Raw genomic sequence first — 19,937 nt, forward strand, 5'->3', positions numbered from 1 at the left:
CCTCATGCTCTCCAGCGGGTCTGACACATATAATAGGTCATCTAACAGTGACACCCGGTGCTCCCCCTCATAATCCCTGCCACCCTGCTGATCTCCTAAGGACCATCGCCAAGGGCTCTGTAGCCAGCTAAAATAATAGCGGCGACAGGGGACACCTGTCATCCCTAATCCTACCCTCCCCATCCAAGTTTGGAAGCAACAACCGTTCCATACGGCATACTCTGACAGCCTGGGAAATCCTTTCCACATCCTCTGTGCAAAGTTCCTTACTTGTAAATACCTAAATTCACTTTCCCGCGTGAATTTCCTCATTTCCCTGTGCAACCCAAAATTCCATGAGTTCATCTCATTAGTCCGTAATCTCGCCATAACAGATGCACCCATGCCACAAACATTAGCCCAAACCTTCTCAGGACCTCGAACAGGTATCGCCACTCCATCCGATCATATGACTTCTCCGATTCCATGGACACCACTTCCTCTGGTACCCGATCACTCTACGGGGGTCATGATCACATTCAATAAACGACTTACATTGCTTGAGAGTTGCCTGCCCTTTACGAAGTCCATTTGATCCTATGCAACCACCCCTGGGACGCATCCTTCCATCCTCCCTGGCACTAACTTAGCCAGCACTTTTACGTCAGTGTTTAACATTGATATGGGCCTTTATGACCCACACTCTGGCAGGTCCTTCCCTTTCTTTGGCATAAGCGTAATCATCGCCTTTTTCATTGTCTTCGGCAGCACCCCTTCTCCAGTGCCTTGCCAAATGCTCCCAGTAGGTATGGTGCCAATTCTGCCGCAAACTCCTTATAGAATTTCGCCGGGTAACCATCCGGTCCTGGGGCCTCCCTGACTTCATCCCTTGTATACTCTCCATTATCTCCCCAGCCCTAAAGATTCCACTAGCGCCAGTCTCTGCTCATCCAGTCGTGGAAATTCCAGCCCTTCAAAGAACCATCCCATATCCCCCTTTTCACCCCCAGGTCTGCCCTATACAGTTCCTCGTAATATCCCCTGAACGCCTCGTTTATCTCCCTGGCTTCGGCACCACCTCCCCCATCCCTGTCCGTACCCTCAAGATTTTCCTGGAATGCTTGCCTCCATAGCTGATGAGCCGCCATTTGGATTGGATTTGTTTATTGTCACGTGTACAGTAAAAAGTATTGTTCTGCATATAGTCCAGACAGATCATTCCATACATGAAAAAAACATAGGACAAACATAAATACACAATGTAAATACATAGACACAGGCATTGGGTGAAGCATACAGGAGTATAGTACTACTCAATTGAGAAGATGTGTGCAGAGATCAGTTCAGTCCATAAGATGGTAATTTATGAATCTGGTAACAGTAGGGAAGAAGCTGTTTATGAATCCGTTAGTTCTCAGACTTTTGTATCTCCTGCCCGCTGGAAGAAGTTGGAAGAGTGAATAAGCAGGGTGGGAGGGTCTTGGATTATGCTGCCTGCTTTCCCAAGGCAGCGGGAGGTGTAGACAAGAGTCAACGGATGGAAGGCAGGTTCACGTGATGGATTGGGCTATGCTCACGATTCTCTTTAATTTCTTATGACCTTGGCCGAGCCGTTGCCATACCAGACTGTGATGCAGCCAGATAGGGTGCTTTCTATGGTGCACCTGTAAAAGTCGGTAAGAGTCAATATGAATAGACATGCTGAATTTCCTTAGTTTCCTGAGAATGTATAGGTGCTGTTGTGTTTTATTGATCGTAGTGTCAATGTGGGTGGACCAGGACATATTGTTGGTGATGTGCACACCTAGGAATTTGAAGCTGTCAACCATCGCCACCTCGGCACCATTAATGCAGACAGGGGCATGTACGATGCTATGCTTCAGTTTTGTGTGCCGTACCTTACAAAGGTCGTGAATATATTGCAGATAGTGCAGAAAAGATTCACAAAAAATGGTTTCAGGGACGAATAATTCAGTTATGAAGATAGATTGGAAAAGTTGGGGCTGTTTTCCTTGAGAAACAGCAGCAAAGAGGAGATTTGATGGAGAAATTCAAACACATGAGGGGTCAGGACAGAGTAGATGGGAGAAACCGTTCCCACTCGTCAAAGGATTGAGAATGAGAGAGCACATATTTAAAGTAAGTGGCAAAAGAAGCAAAAACAATAGGAGAAAATACATATCAAGTGGTTAAGCTCTATTTTGCATTATGATAAAAGTGCAATGGAGGGGGATTCAATCAAGGCATTTAAAAAGGAATCTGAAAAGGACATGCGTGCATGGTTATGCGGCGAAGGTGGGAGAATAGCACTAAGTAAACAGCTCGGGCGCGATTCTCCGCTCCCCAGGCCGGGTGGGAGAATCGCGGGAGGGCCGCTCTGGCACCCCCCGCGGTTCTCTTTCCCCCCCCCCCCCCCCCAAAATGCGACACGCCGCTCCGAGAATCGCGGCCAGGATGTTCACAGTTCTCCACTTACAGATATAGATTATTCATATGAGTCTCAGAATTAAAGGGTGCTTTGGAGGTAAAGATGATTTGTTTACATTTCTGTTTGAATATTCCAAGTGGCCACATTACTATGGAAATAGGCCATGCAGGGAAGTAGCCTCTTGTTTTGGGTTTTATCCACGTTTTTGTCACAGAAACAAGCAGTCAGTTTGGCTGCAGATAGGTTCACTGCAGAGAGAGATAGGAAGAGCACAAGATCACGAGTGCACGAATCTTGTGGTAGCTATGAAACAGCTGTTGAACCAGAGAAGAGGGCTATTAGAAACCAAAAGTGATTCTGTTTTGAAGCTACCAAGCACGAATGCAGTGAGGTCCATGCTTGAGCTGGAGAGTAGAGTACATAACTGTGAAGTATTGAAGGAGTGTTGGTGGATCAGTCAGCTGAATAGTAGTGGAAGAAGTTCAAGAGATCCAGTACCTCAGAAAATAGTTGGAACACTCAGGAAAACCCAAAATTAATTCCTGATAGTTATGGCATACCTTGGTTTGGTCCCAGAAGTGAATGAATCTTTGAGATCCTGTAAAGCATTGGGGAAATCTTGAGTGGAAGTACATTGAAACGGGTTAAAGGATCAGTATTTATGTTTTGTTTAGAAGTACTTACAAAACAGTGTTAATTTTGTGCTTTTGTGTTAATACAGAAGGAAAAGAAAAGAATTTGGATGATGCAAATGTTTAATTTCTTCAGTTAATAACTGCAAGTTTGAATTTTAAAAAAAATAATAGTCTCCACTGGAATCATAATATAAATCCAAAACATTTGCTTCTATTGAATTTAGAATTTTAAAATCATGTATATTCCTAAAAATGTAAAGCTAAAAACATTAATTAGGAAATGGAATGCATGATTAAGTTGTTTTCTCCTTCTTTTGACTCTTTTATAAATTAAATATGAAGTTACATGGTATATTTATCATGCCCCTGCATATTTTGAAGACATCCATATATGATGGTGACAGGATATTTTTTTCCGTGTCTTTTTTGAAGGCTCAATGCCAAGGATTATCCACACTCTTCCAATTCTGCATTTGATCATAGTTCACAGGCACAATGTGCCTGGCTATTGCACAGTGCCCTGGTGATCAAGTTATTAAAGCACTGCCAAAAAATTAATCAGATTATGCTAAATCTCAAGTCTATGAAAATCTAGTTTGATGAGTATTGGGAGGTTGTGGAGGAAAGCAAAAGAGTTGATATTTGAAAATTGTAGCAAAGGCATTATACTTAAAGACATTTTACTTCTAATTAGAATTAAAATGAAAGCCTGTATTACTGAATTTTGCTGACTGCAGCATAAGTGACATTTCCAGAAGTGTGCAAATGCTTTAATAACCATAAATCTCTGTTAAAGGCATAGACTTTGACCGTAATTGAAAATGGGATGTTTCAACAAAATGACTGCACCAATCCTTCAAATTATTCGTCTATGTGGCATTTGAGCGAGAATACAGGTGTAGTTGGATTCCCTAATACATACTTTGAAAGTACAGAGCTCTCCTTCAATGCAATTCCTGTCTTAAGTAACAAAGGGAAATAACATTGCACTGACGGCAGTGTAAAATATATAATATTGAGTAAAGAATAGCACTGCAGTAAAGGGACCACTGTACATGATATTCTTAAACCAGTCTAGGAATCATTTCCCGTTTCTTTAATCAGAACAGAAAAGTGAAAACAGACTGTAGTTTTTGTCAATTACCCAGAACTCAAAGAACAAGAACATTCTCTTTACCCGAATGTTTTCTCAAAATAAGCTGTGGTTATCTAGTATTACTGACACAGTAGGAATGATAGGCATTATTAGTAGCACCACTTCAGATGTAAAGTTTAGATAAAGATAGTTGAAGCTCCAGCAGCATATTTAAATATCAGGTAGCGACCAGTTCCCTCAAACTGTAGAATGTGAAACATCAATTATGGTCTGCTATTACATGCTGTCACTGAACACAAATTAGCATTAATTGTTTATGAACAATACAGTGGCACCAATAGTACTTTAAGGATGAATATCTGAATGTTTTGTTAAGTAGGATTAACTGCTGTTCAACTACAGGAACCAAACACAGTAAAAATATGTACTTGAATTTTGGCAACCAAATGAAAATAGTACCATATGAAAACATCTGTTGTGCCAAGAGATAGTATTCCGATCCCAGAACAGACCCCAACAGTGGCTGGGATCTGGACCAAAACCCCATATTTTAGTTTATTTTAAGACTGTGCGGAAGGAATGATTTGCTCCAGGAGTGATTGCATGAAAAACAATAGCGCGTTGGTATTTCTAAAACAAAACTTTCTCTTCTGTGTAACCATCATTGATAGCTTCTGCTTGATGAGGCTCCAATGCTAGCAGTTCTTCATTAACTCTGTCAAGGACTTTGGTTTATGTAAATCAGCCATCTCAGTTTGTACATGCTAACTTTAGTGGATTGAGCCTGTATGGATATTGTTCAATGGCAATAGCATTTCCTATATCTACATCATGCATAATTACGTTAGTACTTCCCAATTTATTCCCACATACAGTTCTATGTGACTATAATAACCCTTTTAGATCATTTGGAATTAAGGCATCTCAATAATTTATGCCAACTTTTTATCACTTCTTCATTATTCAATTTAATTTGAGGAATGTCAAATTCAGAATTGTCTGTATTTATCTCTTCTCCCTGAGTTACAACAACTAACGCTTACTCCTTCTTTCCTTCTCTATCAAAATACCTTATTAGCATAGTAACATGAAACTCTCAGTTTTCCTTCTGTCTGGCTTTCTTATCAAATAATTCACCTCACTTAATTTCCTTTCAATTTGATAAGGCCCACTAAATCTTGCTTTTAATGGTTCACGTATCATTGGTAACAATACTAGTACTTTCTCCCCACAAACAAAACTACGAATTTTTGATTTCTTATCCGCCTCTTTTTCATTATCTGTTGTGACAATTGTAAATGTTTCCTCGCCAACTCTCCAGCCCTAGTTGATTTCTCCCTAAAGTTTGACACATAGACCAACAATGTCGTCTCCGAACGCTGACTCACCAATTTCTCTGTGATCAATTTAAGTGGTCCTCTCATCTCAAGACCAAAAATCAATTTGAATGGTTTGAATTTAGTTGATTCAATATAATAATAATAGTAATCATTTGTTGTCACAAGTAGGCTTCAATGAAGTTACTGTGAAAAGCCCCTAGTCGCCACATTCCGACGCCTGTTCGGGGAAGCCGGTACGGGAATTGATACCACGCTGCTGCCTTGTTCTGCATTACAAGCCAGCAGTTTAGCCCACTATGCTAAACCAGCCCCTATGTGCATCCTTAATTGCAAATAGTACAAATGGAATTCCTTTGTATCCCAATTCTCTGGATAATCTGGACTATAGACCATAAGACATAGGAGCCGAATTAGGCCAGTTGGCCCATCGAGTCTGCTCCGCCACTCAATCATGGCTGATATTTTCTCATCCCCATTCTCCTGCCTTCTCCCCATAACCCCTGATCCCCTTATTAATCAAGAACCTATCTATCTCTGTCTTAAAGACACTCAATGATTTGGCCTCCACAGCCTTCTGCGGCAAAGAGTTCCGCAGATTCACCACCCTCTGGCTGAAGAAATTCGTCCTCATCTCTGTTTTAAAGGATCGTCCCTTTAATCTGAGATGGTGTTTTCTGATTCTAGTTTTTCCTACAAGTGGAAAAATCTTTGGAAAAGAAGTCCCATGTAGGGACTATAGGCCCTCAACATGTTTTTAGAGTTTGATGCCATCTCTTTAATGGCCCTTGTGATTCCGGATGGTATGCCGTTGAGTTAAATTGCTTTATTCCTAAGCTATTCATAACTTCAACATAAAATTGGATCCTTGATCTGATTTAATTTTTTTTCGTAGTCCATATCTAGTTTTAAAAATTGGTTCACTCCTCTACAAACCTCTTAGATGTAATGTTTCTTAATGGAATTACCTCAGGAAGTCTAGTAGCCACATCCCTTATGGTCAAGTGATTCCCACTATTCGTTTTAGGCAGGGGTCATACGCAATCAATTAAGACCCTAGTAAAAGGTTCTTCAAATGCTGGAATGGGTATTAAATGTGCTGGTTTGATTACCGATTGAGGTTTCCCTATTATCTGATATGTGTGACATGTACAGCAAGCAAGTAGTAAAGAAAATGGCATGTTGGCCTTTTTTGCAAGGGAACCGAGTACAAGAATAAGACGTCTTGCTACAATTGTACAGGGCTTTGCTGAGACCATTCCTGGAATAGTGTGTGCAGTTTGGTCTTCATATTTAAGGATGGTTATACTCACATTGCTGGACGTTCAAGAAAGTGTCAGTAGATTAGTCCCTGAGCTGAGGTTTATCCTATGATAAGAGGATAAGTAAATGAATTGAGTCTATATTCTCTGGAGTACAGAAGAAAGAGAGGTGACCGCATTGAAACATTCAAGATTATGAGGGGGCTTGATAGGGTAGACAGAGAGGTTGTTTTCACTGGCTGGGGAATCTAGAACACAGAGGAATAGTCTCAGAATAAGGGGCCAATCATTTAAAACGGAGATGAGGAAAACAATTATTCACTCAAAAGGGTTGTGAATCTTTGGAATGCTCTGTCCTAGAGGATTGTGGATGTATCATCATTGAATATATTTAAAACTGACATAGACAGAATTTTGGTCTCTGGAAATAAAGGGATCTGGGGAGCTAGCACAAAGTGCGATTGAGGCCAAAGAATAGTCAAAATCATATCAAATGGTGGGGCAAGCTTGACGGACTGGATGATACTCTCTTGCCCCTCCTATTTCTTACGCTCTTAAGAAATCAATTTTACTCCTTGTGGTAACACAAAATCAACCAGATGAAAATTGTGCAGATTCTAAAATGGGCAAGTGATCTATTCCGATGGATTTCACCCATGTAGTGAATTTGGAATTTCCTTCCACTGTGCTAGAGGCCCTGTGTTCATTTATTATAAATTATCCATGGATGCACTGCCAACAGTCTTTGTAATTTTAAACAGCCTTTCTATGAACCATTTTGGTTTTAAAATTTAGCAAATAATTTATGCACATAATTTAAAAGATTTTCAATAGAGTACATCATTGGGAAGCATAGATTCAGTTTGTGACTTGTACAGTATGCCAACATAGGTAATTTCAGGCAGTATCCTTTGCATTCCTTAAAAGCATCCATGTTCCATAACATTATTCTCCTTCATAGCTTCTGCAATATAATCTGACCAAGCTAACACATCCTATGTACAAGAATATTTCAATTTTTTTGAAGCTTGTGCATCAAATGCAGCCCTTTCATTGCAAATATGAGAAGTAAACTAGGCTCCAATCCTTTTCCATTTTCTTTCATCTCTGATAGCCGATTTATCCCAATTTTGTACAGAATACCCATCAGATAACTTTCTTATGCTGTATAGTCTTGCTTGGGGCTGTTTAGCACAGAGCTAAATCGCTGGCTTTGAAAGCAGACCAAGGCAGGCCAGCAGCACGGTTCAATTCCCGTAACAGCCTCCCCGAACAGGCGCCGGAATGTGGCGACTAGGGGCTTTTCATGGTTACTTCATTTGAAGCCTACTTGTGACAATAAGCGATTTTCATTTCATTTCTTAATTTCATTTCATTTTTGTTTGTCTTTATCTTTTGGTCGATCAACTGATAGCATTCCCAAAAATCAAGTAATCAGTATCAAAATAATTTAGTCCATGTAAAATAATGAAACTACACATGACTTTTATGCATTCTGATCACTATTTTAGTACTAATCTCTGTCCCTGACATTCAGTTTCCCTGAATTTGGTGTTCCACATTGAAGTTGATAAAAACTTAAAATAATTACTGCACCTGCCCCAGTAAACAAACAAAATCTGGTAAACCACACCATTTGAAATACATTTTCCTTGTTCTAATGCTGAAATCCAAAACAGAGCAGCTCAACTATTCTTCACTAGGTCACTGATTATTACATTCATCGCTTACCTCCCCTCCCATAACAATATTTTTCAAGTATAAACGGTGGTGGTAGTGGGGGAAGACAAGTGGTAGTGGGGGAAGACATCTTGGAAGACAGGTTACAGTATAACACATTTCTAAAATCTAACATTACTAACACATCCATGGTCAACGCAGATGCTCTCATCATTTTCTACAAGTATAATTATCTTGCACCCTCCTCCCTGTAGTTCAACTTGTACCCCCCCCCCCCCCCCCCCCTCCCCCCTTAACCTTTAACAACCAAATCTGTGGATGGGCAGAATCTAGAATCATTCTGCCATTTTACCTTAGCTACACTGCCAAAACATAACAATCTGTATTTGTAATAAAGGTCAAAAGTGGATATGTTCGTTGACGATTGCATAGCGTGCAGCAAGACCTTGACAATATTCACACTTGTGCGGTGAGTGACAGTTAACATTTGCACTACAAGTGCCAGGCAATGCCCATTTCCAACAAGAGAATCTAAACATCTCTTGACATCCAATGGCATTGACATCTCTGAATCCCTCAACATCAGCAATCTGAGAGTTACCACTGACCAGAAACTGAACGAGGCACACAAATACTGTGACTACAAGAGCAGATCAAAGATTGAGAATTCTGCAGTGAGTAACTCACTTCTTAAATCCCTATAACTTGTCCACCATCGATAAGACACATGACAGGAAAGACAATTGTTATCTAATGTGCGGTGCCTGTTGAATGTGGTGCTTTATTCGGCTGAAGGGAAGGAGGTAGTGGTATTGAATGCAGAGAAGGTATTTGACTGCGTGGAGCTATTTGTTTGCGGTATTGGATAGGTTTGGGATTGGGACGAGGTTTGTGGCGTGGGTGAGGTTGTTGTTCAAGGACCCGAGGGCGAATGTGCACACGAGCGAGATGAACTCAGGGTACTTTTCTTTCAATAGAGGAATGAGGCAGGGATGCCCAATGCCCCCACTTCTGTTTGCGCTGACTATAGAGCCCTTGGCCATAGTGCTGAGTTGCTCTGAGAAATGGAAAGGGATTTGGGGGAGGGGGGGGAGAAACAAAGGGTGTCTCTGTATGCGGATGATTTGCTGCTGTATATTTCCAATTTGGGTGCTTCAGTGGGGGACATAATGGGTTGCTTAAGAGATTCAAGGCTTTTTCAAGGTGCAAGCTAAATTTGCGGAAAGGTGAGCATTTTCAACTGTCTCCTCCAGGGGCGGGGGGTTGCCATTTCGGGTGGCACCAACCCACTTTAGGTATTTGGGAGTGCAGGTGACATGGGACTCGGCTTGGCTCCGCAGGCTGAACTTTATATGTTTAGTGAGCAGGTTTAAGGAGGATTTGCTGAGGTGGGATAGACTTCCCCTCTCGTTGGCTGGCTGGGTACAGGCAGTCAAGATGAACATTTTGCCATGGTCCTTATTCTTGTTCCAAAATCATTTATTACGGGGCTGGAAAGGCTGATTTTGTCATTTATGTGGGCGGATAAAGCGGCAAGGATTAGGGGGATGGTGCTCCAGAGAGGGCGACAGTCGAGAGGTTTAGCCTTTTTGAACTTGCTTTAATATTATTGGGCGGCAAATGCTGAGAAGGTGCGGGGTTGGAGTAGGGAGTCGAGACATTGTGGGTGAAGTTGGAGGCTGGTTTCTTGCAAGAGGTCAGGGTTGCGGGCACTGGCAACGACGCCACCCTCGTTTACCTCAAGGAGGTAAACAGGAAGCCCGGTGGTGGTGGCCACGTTGAGAATTTGGAGGCAGTTTCGGCAGCACTTTAAATTGTTGGCACTGGTTGAAAATGATGCCGATCCGATGAACCCATGCGTTTGATCCTGGGAGGATGGATGTGAGGTTCGGGGTTGGGAGGAACAAGGGCTGGCAGAAGTGAAGCATCTGTTTTTAGAAGGTCCTCCTTTGGAGTTGGAGACCAAGTAAAGGGTCCCCTCGGGGAGGGGTTTAGGTATATGCCGGTTGCAGGATTTTGTAAAAAAGGTCTGCCTGACCTTCTTAGTGGCACCACCCTCCTCATTGTTGTCTCGGCAATTTATGGGAGGATATTGGAGGACAGGATGCCTCTGGAGGAGGGTCAAAGCCAAGTGGGAGGAGTTGGGGATGGAGGGATTGTGGTATGAGGTGTTCGAGGGTGAATACCTCAACCTAGTGTGCGAGGTTGGGGTTGGTTCAGTTAAAAGTGGTACTTAGAGCGTACCTAACAAAGTCAAGGATGAGCCAATTGTTTGAAGGGGTGCAGGATGGGTGTGAGCTGTGCGGCAGGGGCCCAGCCAATCATGGGCATATCTTCGGATCCTGCCCGAAGTTGGGGATGTTTCAGCACCATGTTGATGATCTTACATGTAGGCTTGGAGCCCAATCCCCTGGGGGCCATATTCGGGGTGTCGGACTTGTAGATGGTTGTGGGGTCAGATGTGTTAGTCTTCGCCTCGTTGATCACTCGCAGATGGGTCCTATTGGGGTGGAGATCAGTTTCTCCACCCTCTGCCTAGGCGTAGCGGGGGGGTTTAATGGGAGTTCCGGTGTTTGGAGAAGGTGAAATTTGCCTTGAGGGCGACGAGTGAGGGATTCCACAAGAGATGGGGTCTGTTTATATCACATTTTGGAGAGCTAGTTGTCGAGGGGAGTGGGGTGGGGGGGAAAGTGTGGGGGGAGAGAGGGGGGAGAAGAGAGACGCATTGTGGGATTGCTTCATGGATTTTTCAGTTGGAAATGTGTTGTGTGATTGTTAAAATTTGAATTAAAATATTTTTAAAAAAGATATGTCAGGAGTGTGATAGAATATAGTTCAGTTACCTGGTTGAATGCAGTTCCAACAACACAAAGGAGACTCAGCATCAAAGTTCAAGGAGCCCACTTGATTGACATTTCACTCAACACCAACATTCATTCCCGCTACCATTAGCACACAATGGCAGCAGTGTGTGTACCAGCTACAAGACGAACTGCAGCAACTCAACAACACACCTTCAACAGTATATTCTAAACCTGCAACCTCTGCCACCTAGAAGAACAAGGGAATCAGATGCGAGTGAATGCCACCACCTGCAACTTCCCCTCCAAGTCACACACCATCCTGATTTGGAACTATAATCAATGTTCCTTCACTATTGCTGGATCAAAATCTTGCAATGCCCTCCTCAATAGAGCTGTGAATCCACTTACACATTTTGACTGTAGCAGTTCAAGATGGCTCGATTTTGGGTGGACATTAAATGCTGCGCTAGCCAGTGACACTCATGTTACAAGAGCAAGAATAAAGACGTTTTTGTGTACAGAAAATAAGGAGGATGAAAATTTGACCGAATATGAAGCAAGACACGGCAGTAAAATGAAACATGGAGATGCAAAGAAGGAAGAAGCTGCCAAACTAAGGAATTTAGAGTGAACAGATAAACAAGGAATCCATTGCATTACTGAGTGTATAGACTGCTAAATATCAGAAGGGAAATGGAGGGTGATGTTCACAAAAAGAGAGCCATGCATTCACATAAAAAGTTATAATTGTAGGAAATTTGAATTATACAAACATATAATGTGATAGAAAAATATTTGTGAAGTTTTTTTCTTGCATTGTGTTCAGGACTGTTTTCACAATCCATTTCTTTCTCTGTTTGCCATTCAAGAGTTTGGCAACAGCGGGGAGGAAGCCGCTTTTGAATCTATTGGTGCGTCTTCTCAAACTTTTATATCTTCTGCCCAATGGAAAGAGGTTGGAAGAGAGAATAAACCAAGTGGGAAGGGTCTTTGATTAGCAAGATTAGATTCTATGGGAATGCACAGCAACAACTTGCTCAGGTTTCTTTGACAGCACCATCTAGATGGATAAGGGCAGCAGATGCCTGGGAAAGCTGTCACTTACCAATCTGACTTGGATTTTGTTGTAGTCTTATTATGCATCTTCTTATTTAATTCCATTGCTGATGCCATCAGTAAGTGCTGCGACAACATTAACTGTTGTTGTTACCTGTGCATATTCATATTTAACTGCCACTTGTTCGGATTCTTTTCAGTTACTGTTATTTCGATGTTTAGCTAGCTGCTCCTGTTTTTCCAAGAAAATAGCATGATAAAATAAGGGCTTTTTGAGTCCATCCTGTATTTTGAACTTAGTTAATTTTATATGTTAAAGATGATTAACTTTCACAATGCACTTCGAATACCTTTTTGTGGTCAAGTTACCACATCTTTATGGCGACAAGGATGAGATAAAATATTAGAGTTTCAGCAAGTTCAACATGAAGTGTGTTCAACACAAAGTTTTGCTAAGTTTATCAATAGAGGACAAGTAAGCAGCACCATGACTATTCTTGGGTCTATCAGTGAGCTTTTGGAAGAGAACCGGTAATGGACTTAATGTATGGAAAGGTTGAAACATTTTCTTGGCAAATGGGAGGTTGGAACACTTCCCTGACAAATGGGATCACAGACGAGGCTAGAGTTACACTCGTTCAGAATCACCACAATCCTAAATTCATTGTCATTTTCGGAAGATGGGACAGTCTGTTGCCAACATTGTTGCTGAATTACATCAGCTCCCTGAACATTGAGAGTTTGTGGCTCTTTTGGAAGGCATGCTACAGGACAGACCAGTTTGTGGCATTAAGAAGGATAGTATTTAACTGTGTTTGCTGGGAGAAGGCACAATTACTTTTAAAGCTCTTGAAATTTCTCAGGGAATGGAAATGGCTGCCAGTAATGAAAAAGATATTCAGACGCAAGTGCACTGCATTAATTAGAAAAAGAAGCTGCAAGTAAAAAAGGTGAAGACGGTGGAGTGTTTTAGGTGTGGAGCATCACACTATGCGAATCATTGTAAGTTTATGGATGCTGTTTGTCACCAGTGGCACAAGAGGGGGCATTTAGTGAAGAAGTGCTGGGGTGCTAAGAGCAAGTCTAAGCAGAGAACTTCAAACACAAGGAAGCCCCAGTTGATTATGATACAGTGAAGGTCGATGGGACAGAAAATCAAGATGGAGGTGGACACAGAAGCCTCTGCATTGGTAATCAGTGAGGAGACCTTCAGGAAGAGTTTGGGCTCTAAGCAGGCACCAGCCCATACTCAGGCCAGAGTCCACCTTTGGACGTACACTGACGATACTATACAATTGTTTGGAGCGTTAGAGGTGAACATTGCATAGAAAAGCCAAGAAGCAAGAGCATGACCCCTGGTGGTAATTGGACATGGGCCTAGTCTACTCAGGCATGACTGGCTCAGGATAATTCAGTCGAACAGGGGTGAGATAAAGTACACAAAAGAGAGAGGATGTCATCAGAAATATCCTGGAGGTTTTCAAAAATAATCAGGGTTCATTGCTGGGCACAACAGTTAAATTGTTCATAGATCCTCAGGCTGCTCAATCCTTTTCAAACCAAGGACAGTGCCCCAAAGGCAAAGTGGAGGAAAAGTTGACGGAGTCTTACTACGCAGGACATGGTCGCAAATCTCCTGAAGAGTGACATATTAGTTTCAATGTATTTGTGCCTTTAAGAGGGATTAAAATTTAAGGCAGGGAAGAAGTGTTGTTTTTAATTTGTTCTTAAGACATGGGCGTCACAGGCTGTGCCAGCATTTATTGCTCTTGAGGGGGCAGTTAAGAGTCAACCAGTCTGGAGTCAACCAGTTAAGAGTCAACCAGACTCTTAAGAGTCTGGAGTCACACGTAGGCCAGACCAGGTAAGGATGACAGATTTCCTTCCCTCAAGGACATTAGGGAACCAGATGGGTTTTTACAACAATCGACAATGTTTTCATGGTCATTAGATTTTTAATTCCAGATTATTTTTAATGAATTCAAATTTTACCATCTGCAGTGGTGGGATTTGAACCTGGGTCCCCAGAGCATTACTCTGAGTCTCTGGTTTACCAGTCCAGTGACAATGCCACCACGTCACCCTCTCCACTGCTGATGTGATCATAAGTGATGTGGCATCATTAATTGTTGTTACCGTGTACATTTGTAATTAACTGCCGTTCTGATTTTTTCAGGTTAGTATTATTTCAATATTTAGCCAGTTGCTCCCATTTAAGTTCATATGGTATTTTAAACCTCATTATTTTACATTAAAATATATTAACTTTCACAACGCGTTTCGATTACTTTTTTGTGGTCAAGTTACCACAGAACATATATTCTCATTCTGACATTATCACAGGGTCAAAATCCTGAAATATTCACCTAACAGCAATGGAGGGGCACATTCACCACATTGACTGCAGCTGTCCACTCCATGTTCTCAGGAAAACAGAGTCGAGCAATAAATTCCAGTTTTCAAACAAATCTCACATTCCAATGAATAACATATTGGTAGGAAGAGGAGTGTCAAATAGGGGTAAGTCCCCGGTGAAAGGTTGCTGACCTTTGGTGGAGCAGATTGCAGATGGTCTTGTGGGACAATTATGAACAGCTTTTAACCTAGAAGGTCCAGGTCTGGACTGCATCATATCAACATGGGTGGCAGCAGTCTGGATAGGCTGGCTGACAGACAACAGCCCTAGTGGAGTGCAGGGGATGGGAGGATGAATGCAGCCATCTAGAGAGAGGCCAGCAGGTTCATGCTCCCTGTGGCACTCTTGAAGGATGGTGTCTCAGCAATCCTACTGAACTGTTTAAGGACAAACTACTGTTCCACCTGACAAGCCTTCTAATCACTAATACTTGATCATCATGACATCAGTCTGAACTTCCACTGGAGCACTCCGCTAGGGGCAGTTGATGTTTCTGTTACAATGGTAGTTGTGATGTCAGCCACGAAGATGCATTATGGTGGAGTTCACAAGTGTTAACACAATAAACTAGAAGGTAGTGGGTACCTGGAACAGGTTGCCAGAGAAGGTGGCGGAAACAGGTACGATAGTGATGTTTAAGGGGCGTCTTAACAAATATATGAATAGGATGGGAATAGAGGGTTATGGACCCCAAAAGTGTACAAGGTTTTAGGTTAGACAGGCAGCACGGTCGGCACAGGCTTAGAGGGCTGAAGGGCCTGTTTCTGTGCTGTACGTTTCTTTGTACATACTGGAAAGAATGGGTTCCAAGTTCTCCTCAAAGTGCTTTGCCAAATTGACGCTGGATTCCTCTTAGCTGCTTGACATTGAACCCAGGCTTTCTGGAAGCTTCCCAATGCGTATTCAACAACATCGTTCTATAGGCTGCATCATTGATGCCCTTGCCCGAGTCTTCTACTGTCATCTGCACTATTCTTCCGTGCTGCAGCAAACTCATTCCTAGTGTCTAACCACATGCACATTCCACCTCTAATTTATCTTCACAAAAATGTACAATGTTACTATCTGAGCTAGTGAGTACGAAATTGTGATGGCGCTGTGACTGCATAATCACTTTTTTTGGTGTTCTTCAACTGGCTAATCAAGTTGCTCCTTTTCAGATCTGAAATGAGAAAGGCACAAATACAAGGCTATGGTGAAAGGGACAGAAGTTGAACTGCATGCTGTGGTGGATTCAAGAAAGAATACGTGGACCTTGGAAGATTCAACAATAATGTAGAGCTTTATTGAGAAGATGGTAACACTACAGGCTACGAATTTAGACTGTCTGAGCATTGTTTGTGTTTTAAACCTGTTGCAGCTGGTTTCACATGCTAAACTGGACTTAAACTGGGTCTTTTGTGCCTGAAAATTAAGTGGTCAGTGGTGGGAAACCTTCCAGGAAATGTGGCTTAATGTCCAGTGGAAACAGCCTCTTCTTCAGTGAAGAGGGACTACGCACGTTAATGACCGTGGATATGGATTTGTCACATGCAAGGTATTTGGAACACATTGGGCCTTTCTTCTTCTCTTGATCACCAATCACTTTAAGCTTTTTGTAAAGGGACCTCTCCTTGTCCGGATGAGTGCAGCTCCAACAACACTGAAGAAGCTTGACACCATGCAGGACAAAGCAGCCCGCTTGATTGGCAAAAACCTCACTCCCCCTCAGGAGTTGGTACTTTTCCTTCAACCCTCCAGTCCTGCGTACCTATCCACCACAGATTCCTAATCCTGGTGTGTCTATCCCAGTGCAAATCTATGGTTTCCACAGACTGACGACAATATCGTCATGCCCAATCTGCAATGCCACCTAAGCTGATTCCAAATTTTAAGCGATGCCACCACGACCGGGCCCGTTGTATACGTGGCCGGGAAAAACGGGAAAGGGGCAGTGACCAATGCTTTAAACAAGCCCCAACACAGGAGGTCTCCTCCATTACCCACCACCCTATCCTCTGCTCCCCCCACCACCACACAGCTTGAACGGCAGAGTTCCCAAGTCTGCTCTCCTACCCAGGGAATTTACTGGAAATACTTCACTACTGGTCACTTGGCTTGTACCCGGGGAAGGATCCAAACTTCCTTAACAGCCCTATTGCCTTCCTCATACATGATAGAGAGCCCAGCAACAGGTTGTCCGTATAAAGGGATACCCAATGCTCCTTACCCCCACCCTCTCAATATCCCTCCATTCATGTCACGACCTAAGTGCGATGGTCAGGGGCTTAATAGCGAGCGCAAACGACAGGGATAAAGGACATCCATGCCTCGTGCACCTGTACAGCTAGAAATATCCTGAGCTCAACGCTCACGGACATGTTCAAAAGTCGGGATGGGGGGGGGGGGGGGTGGGGGGGCAGCCCAAGTGATGACGATTAAGTGTAAATGGGAGGGGATTGGGGTCTGTGGTGCGAGGCTATGCGCAGGGTGAATGCTACTTCTTCCTGCACGCGGATGAGTCTGATTCAGCTTAAGACTGTGCACAGAGTGCACATGACTCGGGCACGGATGAGCAGGTTCTTTCGTGGGGTGGCTGACACGCAAGAAGTGCGGGCGAGGGCCGGCAAACCACATGCACATGTTGTGGGGATGAGAGCAGCTGCTACCGTACTGGGAGGTGGTTTTTGGGATGTTATCCAAAATTATAGGGGTAGAGGGCAGGCCGGACCCACTGGTAGCGATCTTTGGGGTATTGGAAGTGCCGGAACTGATGGAGAGAAGCGAAGCCGAAGTTGTGGCCTTCACCTCTCTAATTGCCCGGCAGAGGATTGTTAAACTGGAGGGCTAATACGCCACTGGGGGTGGCAGCTTGGCTGGGGGACATGTATGACGTTCTATGATTGGAAAAGATCAAATCTGAGCCGAGGGGGTCGGAGGAGGAATTTGAGGCACGGTGGGATTCATGACAATGTTTGAGGAATTGTTCGTCGTCGGGGAGGATAATGGGTTAAACGGCATTATTGAATGTGTTGTTGTATTTGTTACTGTTCTTGTTTATACATGTTTGTAACAAAATACATTTTGAAAATAATACATCCCAATAAAATGTGGTGCTAGTGATGCTGCAAATTGCTTATAAAATTCCACTGGGAAACCATCTGGTCCCGGTGCCTTCCCAGATTGCATAGAACCAATCCACTCCAATATCTCCTCCAGTCTCAAAGGCACTTCCAACCACTGCCCCCTCCCCACCACCGGGAAAGTCCAGTCGCTCTAAAATTGTTCCATCTCCGAGGCCACTGCCGCGGGCTCGGACTATACAACCCCGATGAAATGCCTCAAATGCACCATTGATTTTGTCCGAAGCCGTCACCAGCTCTCCCTCCTCATCCCTAACTTGGGCTATCTCTTGAGCAGCTGCCAGTCTTTTCAACAGTCCGTGGCACCAGCAAAATGGCTGTCCCAGTGTCCACCTCCATCTTCACCAGCTGACTGCCCAGTAATGGAGTGACGCAATATCGGTTTGTTGCACAACAATAGCAAGTGCATTTAAAGATAGTTCATCTTCGAACTTATTCCAACTGCCTTTGACCATATGTCTGAAAAGGTATCAGTATCCTACTACTTTTCTATCTCGACAATTAAGACCTTGAGCAGAGCATCTGAAAACCTTGGCATCTGCTCTCTCATATTCTGTCATTCTTGACCATCTCCCAGGTCAAATTCATTAGGTTTGTGGAACTCCTGCTGTTGCATGCAGCCGATGAATGTGTGGCTATTACTGGCTGCATGTAAAAATCATTACGCACAAGCAGCATGAAGTACTGCCTGCGCTTCAATTGACGGGCATCAATTAATTGTGCATTGTCATTCCCATGCCTGTTCTCGGGCTCTCCAATTTAACAGCGAGACTTTTAAAGTCATGTTAATTATTGGGCCGAGTTATATTACAATTGGGAAATCTCCCAAGTATTTGAATTGACATAATTTGCAGCATCAACTCTTATTTTTGGTGGGATACTTACATTTCTTTGCAACATTAGTGAATATTTTTTATGGCCATACCGTCATTTTAAAGGCAGTTCAAGGACAGTATTTATTTGTCAATACAGACTGATCCAAAAGTAAGCTGTCTTTGGAATGCTGTGAGACAGGTAAGCCTGCCACGTGGCCATGTGGGGCTCTTTGGAAGAGCGTGTTATTCCGCAATTGGCTTTCAAAGATATAGCATATATCTCTTGAAATGCTCCAAATTTTGTTGAGAGTCCCAGTGTACACCACATGTTAAATAAAAGAGGCAGTCTTCTGCACAAAAGAGCTCATCAGATTCATCTGAAAACTTTACAACAAAACATTTGACAAATAAAAAAGCTTTGCTGTGGAACATGCTACTACTTTAAATCTTTCACAATATGCAAAATATTCTCTACGAGTAGAAACGCATTACTTTTCATGAAGGCTTGGGTTCTCCTGCACATTGGCAAAATCTGAAGCTGTACAAGTAAACACACACCGGCCAAAGCATAAGGGACTATTTAAGCTTTAATGCCAGAGGTTCTTACATTAAAAAAAACTATTTTCTCTGACAAAGGAGCATATGTTGTCTCAGACTAATTCCAAACTTGTACTGAAGGTACCATCAGCACAAGTTTGGAATAGGTTGGAGGCAACATATGCACCTTTGCCCCACAGGACTTTGAAACAGATGGCCTGCTTTTCCACAGATCACTGACCATGCATAGCCAATGCCCAATTCTACTGGCATATTAGGGAGGAGCTTAAGGTTGATTACCTATTCTTTCAGCCAAATATGGAGAGATTTGCATTAAACGGAAAAGAGAGACGCTCAGGAGAAATTATATATTTAGCCATTCCCTTCTTAACTAGAATTCCAGATGGTTATTTTGTAACCTCAAAAGAGAAAGCATTCTGAATAAGCATATGTTCACTGGGGCTGCCATGGAACAGTGGGTTCTTAGATACCAGATTATATGAGAGATTTAGGGCAGAGTGTAGAAAAACTTATTTTTAATATAAAGAGGATTGTGAAACTGTGGAACGCACTGCTGGAATTAGTGATTAAAGCCGAGATCATATCAATTTTTTAAAATAGTTTGGATAGCTGGTTGAAGAAAAGGCATTTGAAAAGGACACCGGGCAGGCACATTTGGGCGACTGGTGGATAAACATGCATCAAATGCTTCCATGTCATAATTTCTATCTACTTAATTTCAATCTCTCATTGTTAGTTAGCTGACAGTG

At 42.7% G+C, this 19,937-nt stretch overlaps 1 protein-coding gene across 9 annotated transcripts in view; it reads right to left on the reverse strand.

Annotated features, from left to right (window-relative positions):
• The window catches only part of orc5 (origin recognition complex, subunit 5), a 132,781-nt gene that overhangs the window by 27,193 nt on the left and 85,651 nt on the right, over positions 1–19,937 (reverse strand). For 4 of the 9 annotated variants that reach the window (XR_005462317.1, XR_005462316.1, XR_005462315.1 and 1 more), the window contains one exon: positions 12,327–12,509. The exons of 4 other annotated variants lie outside the window; for them this stretch is intronic. Coding sequence is in view for 1 of the 5 variants with exons in the window: in XM_038811595.1 (XP_038667523.1) it covers positions 6,820–6,843 (24 nt within the window). In the remaining 4 variants the exon portion in view is untranslated. Of the gene's footprint in view, positions 1–6,788; positions 6,844–12,326; positions 12,510–19,937 lie in introns of all 9 variants that reach the window. One more of the 9 variants, XM_038811595.1, reaches the window with a different exon arrangement.

This window comes from Scyliorhinus canicula, chromosome 11 (assembly GCF_902713615.1).
Source record: "Scyliorhinus canicula chromosome 11, sScyCan1.1, whole genome shotgun sequence".
NCBI lineage: Eukaryota > Metazoa > Chordata > Chondrichthyes > Carcharhiniformes > Scyliorhinidae > Scyliorhinus > Scyliorhinus canicula.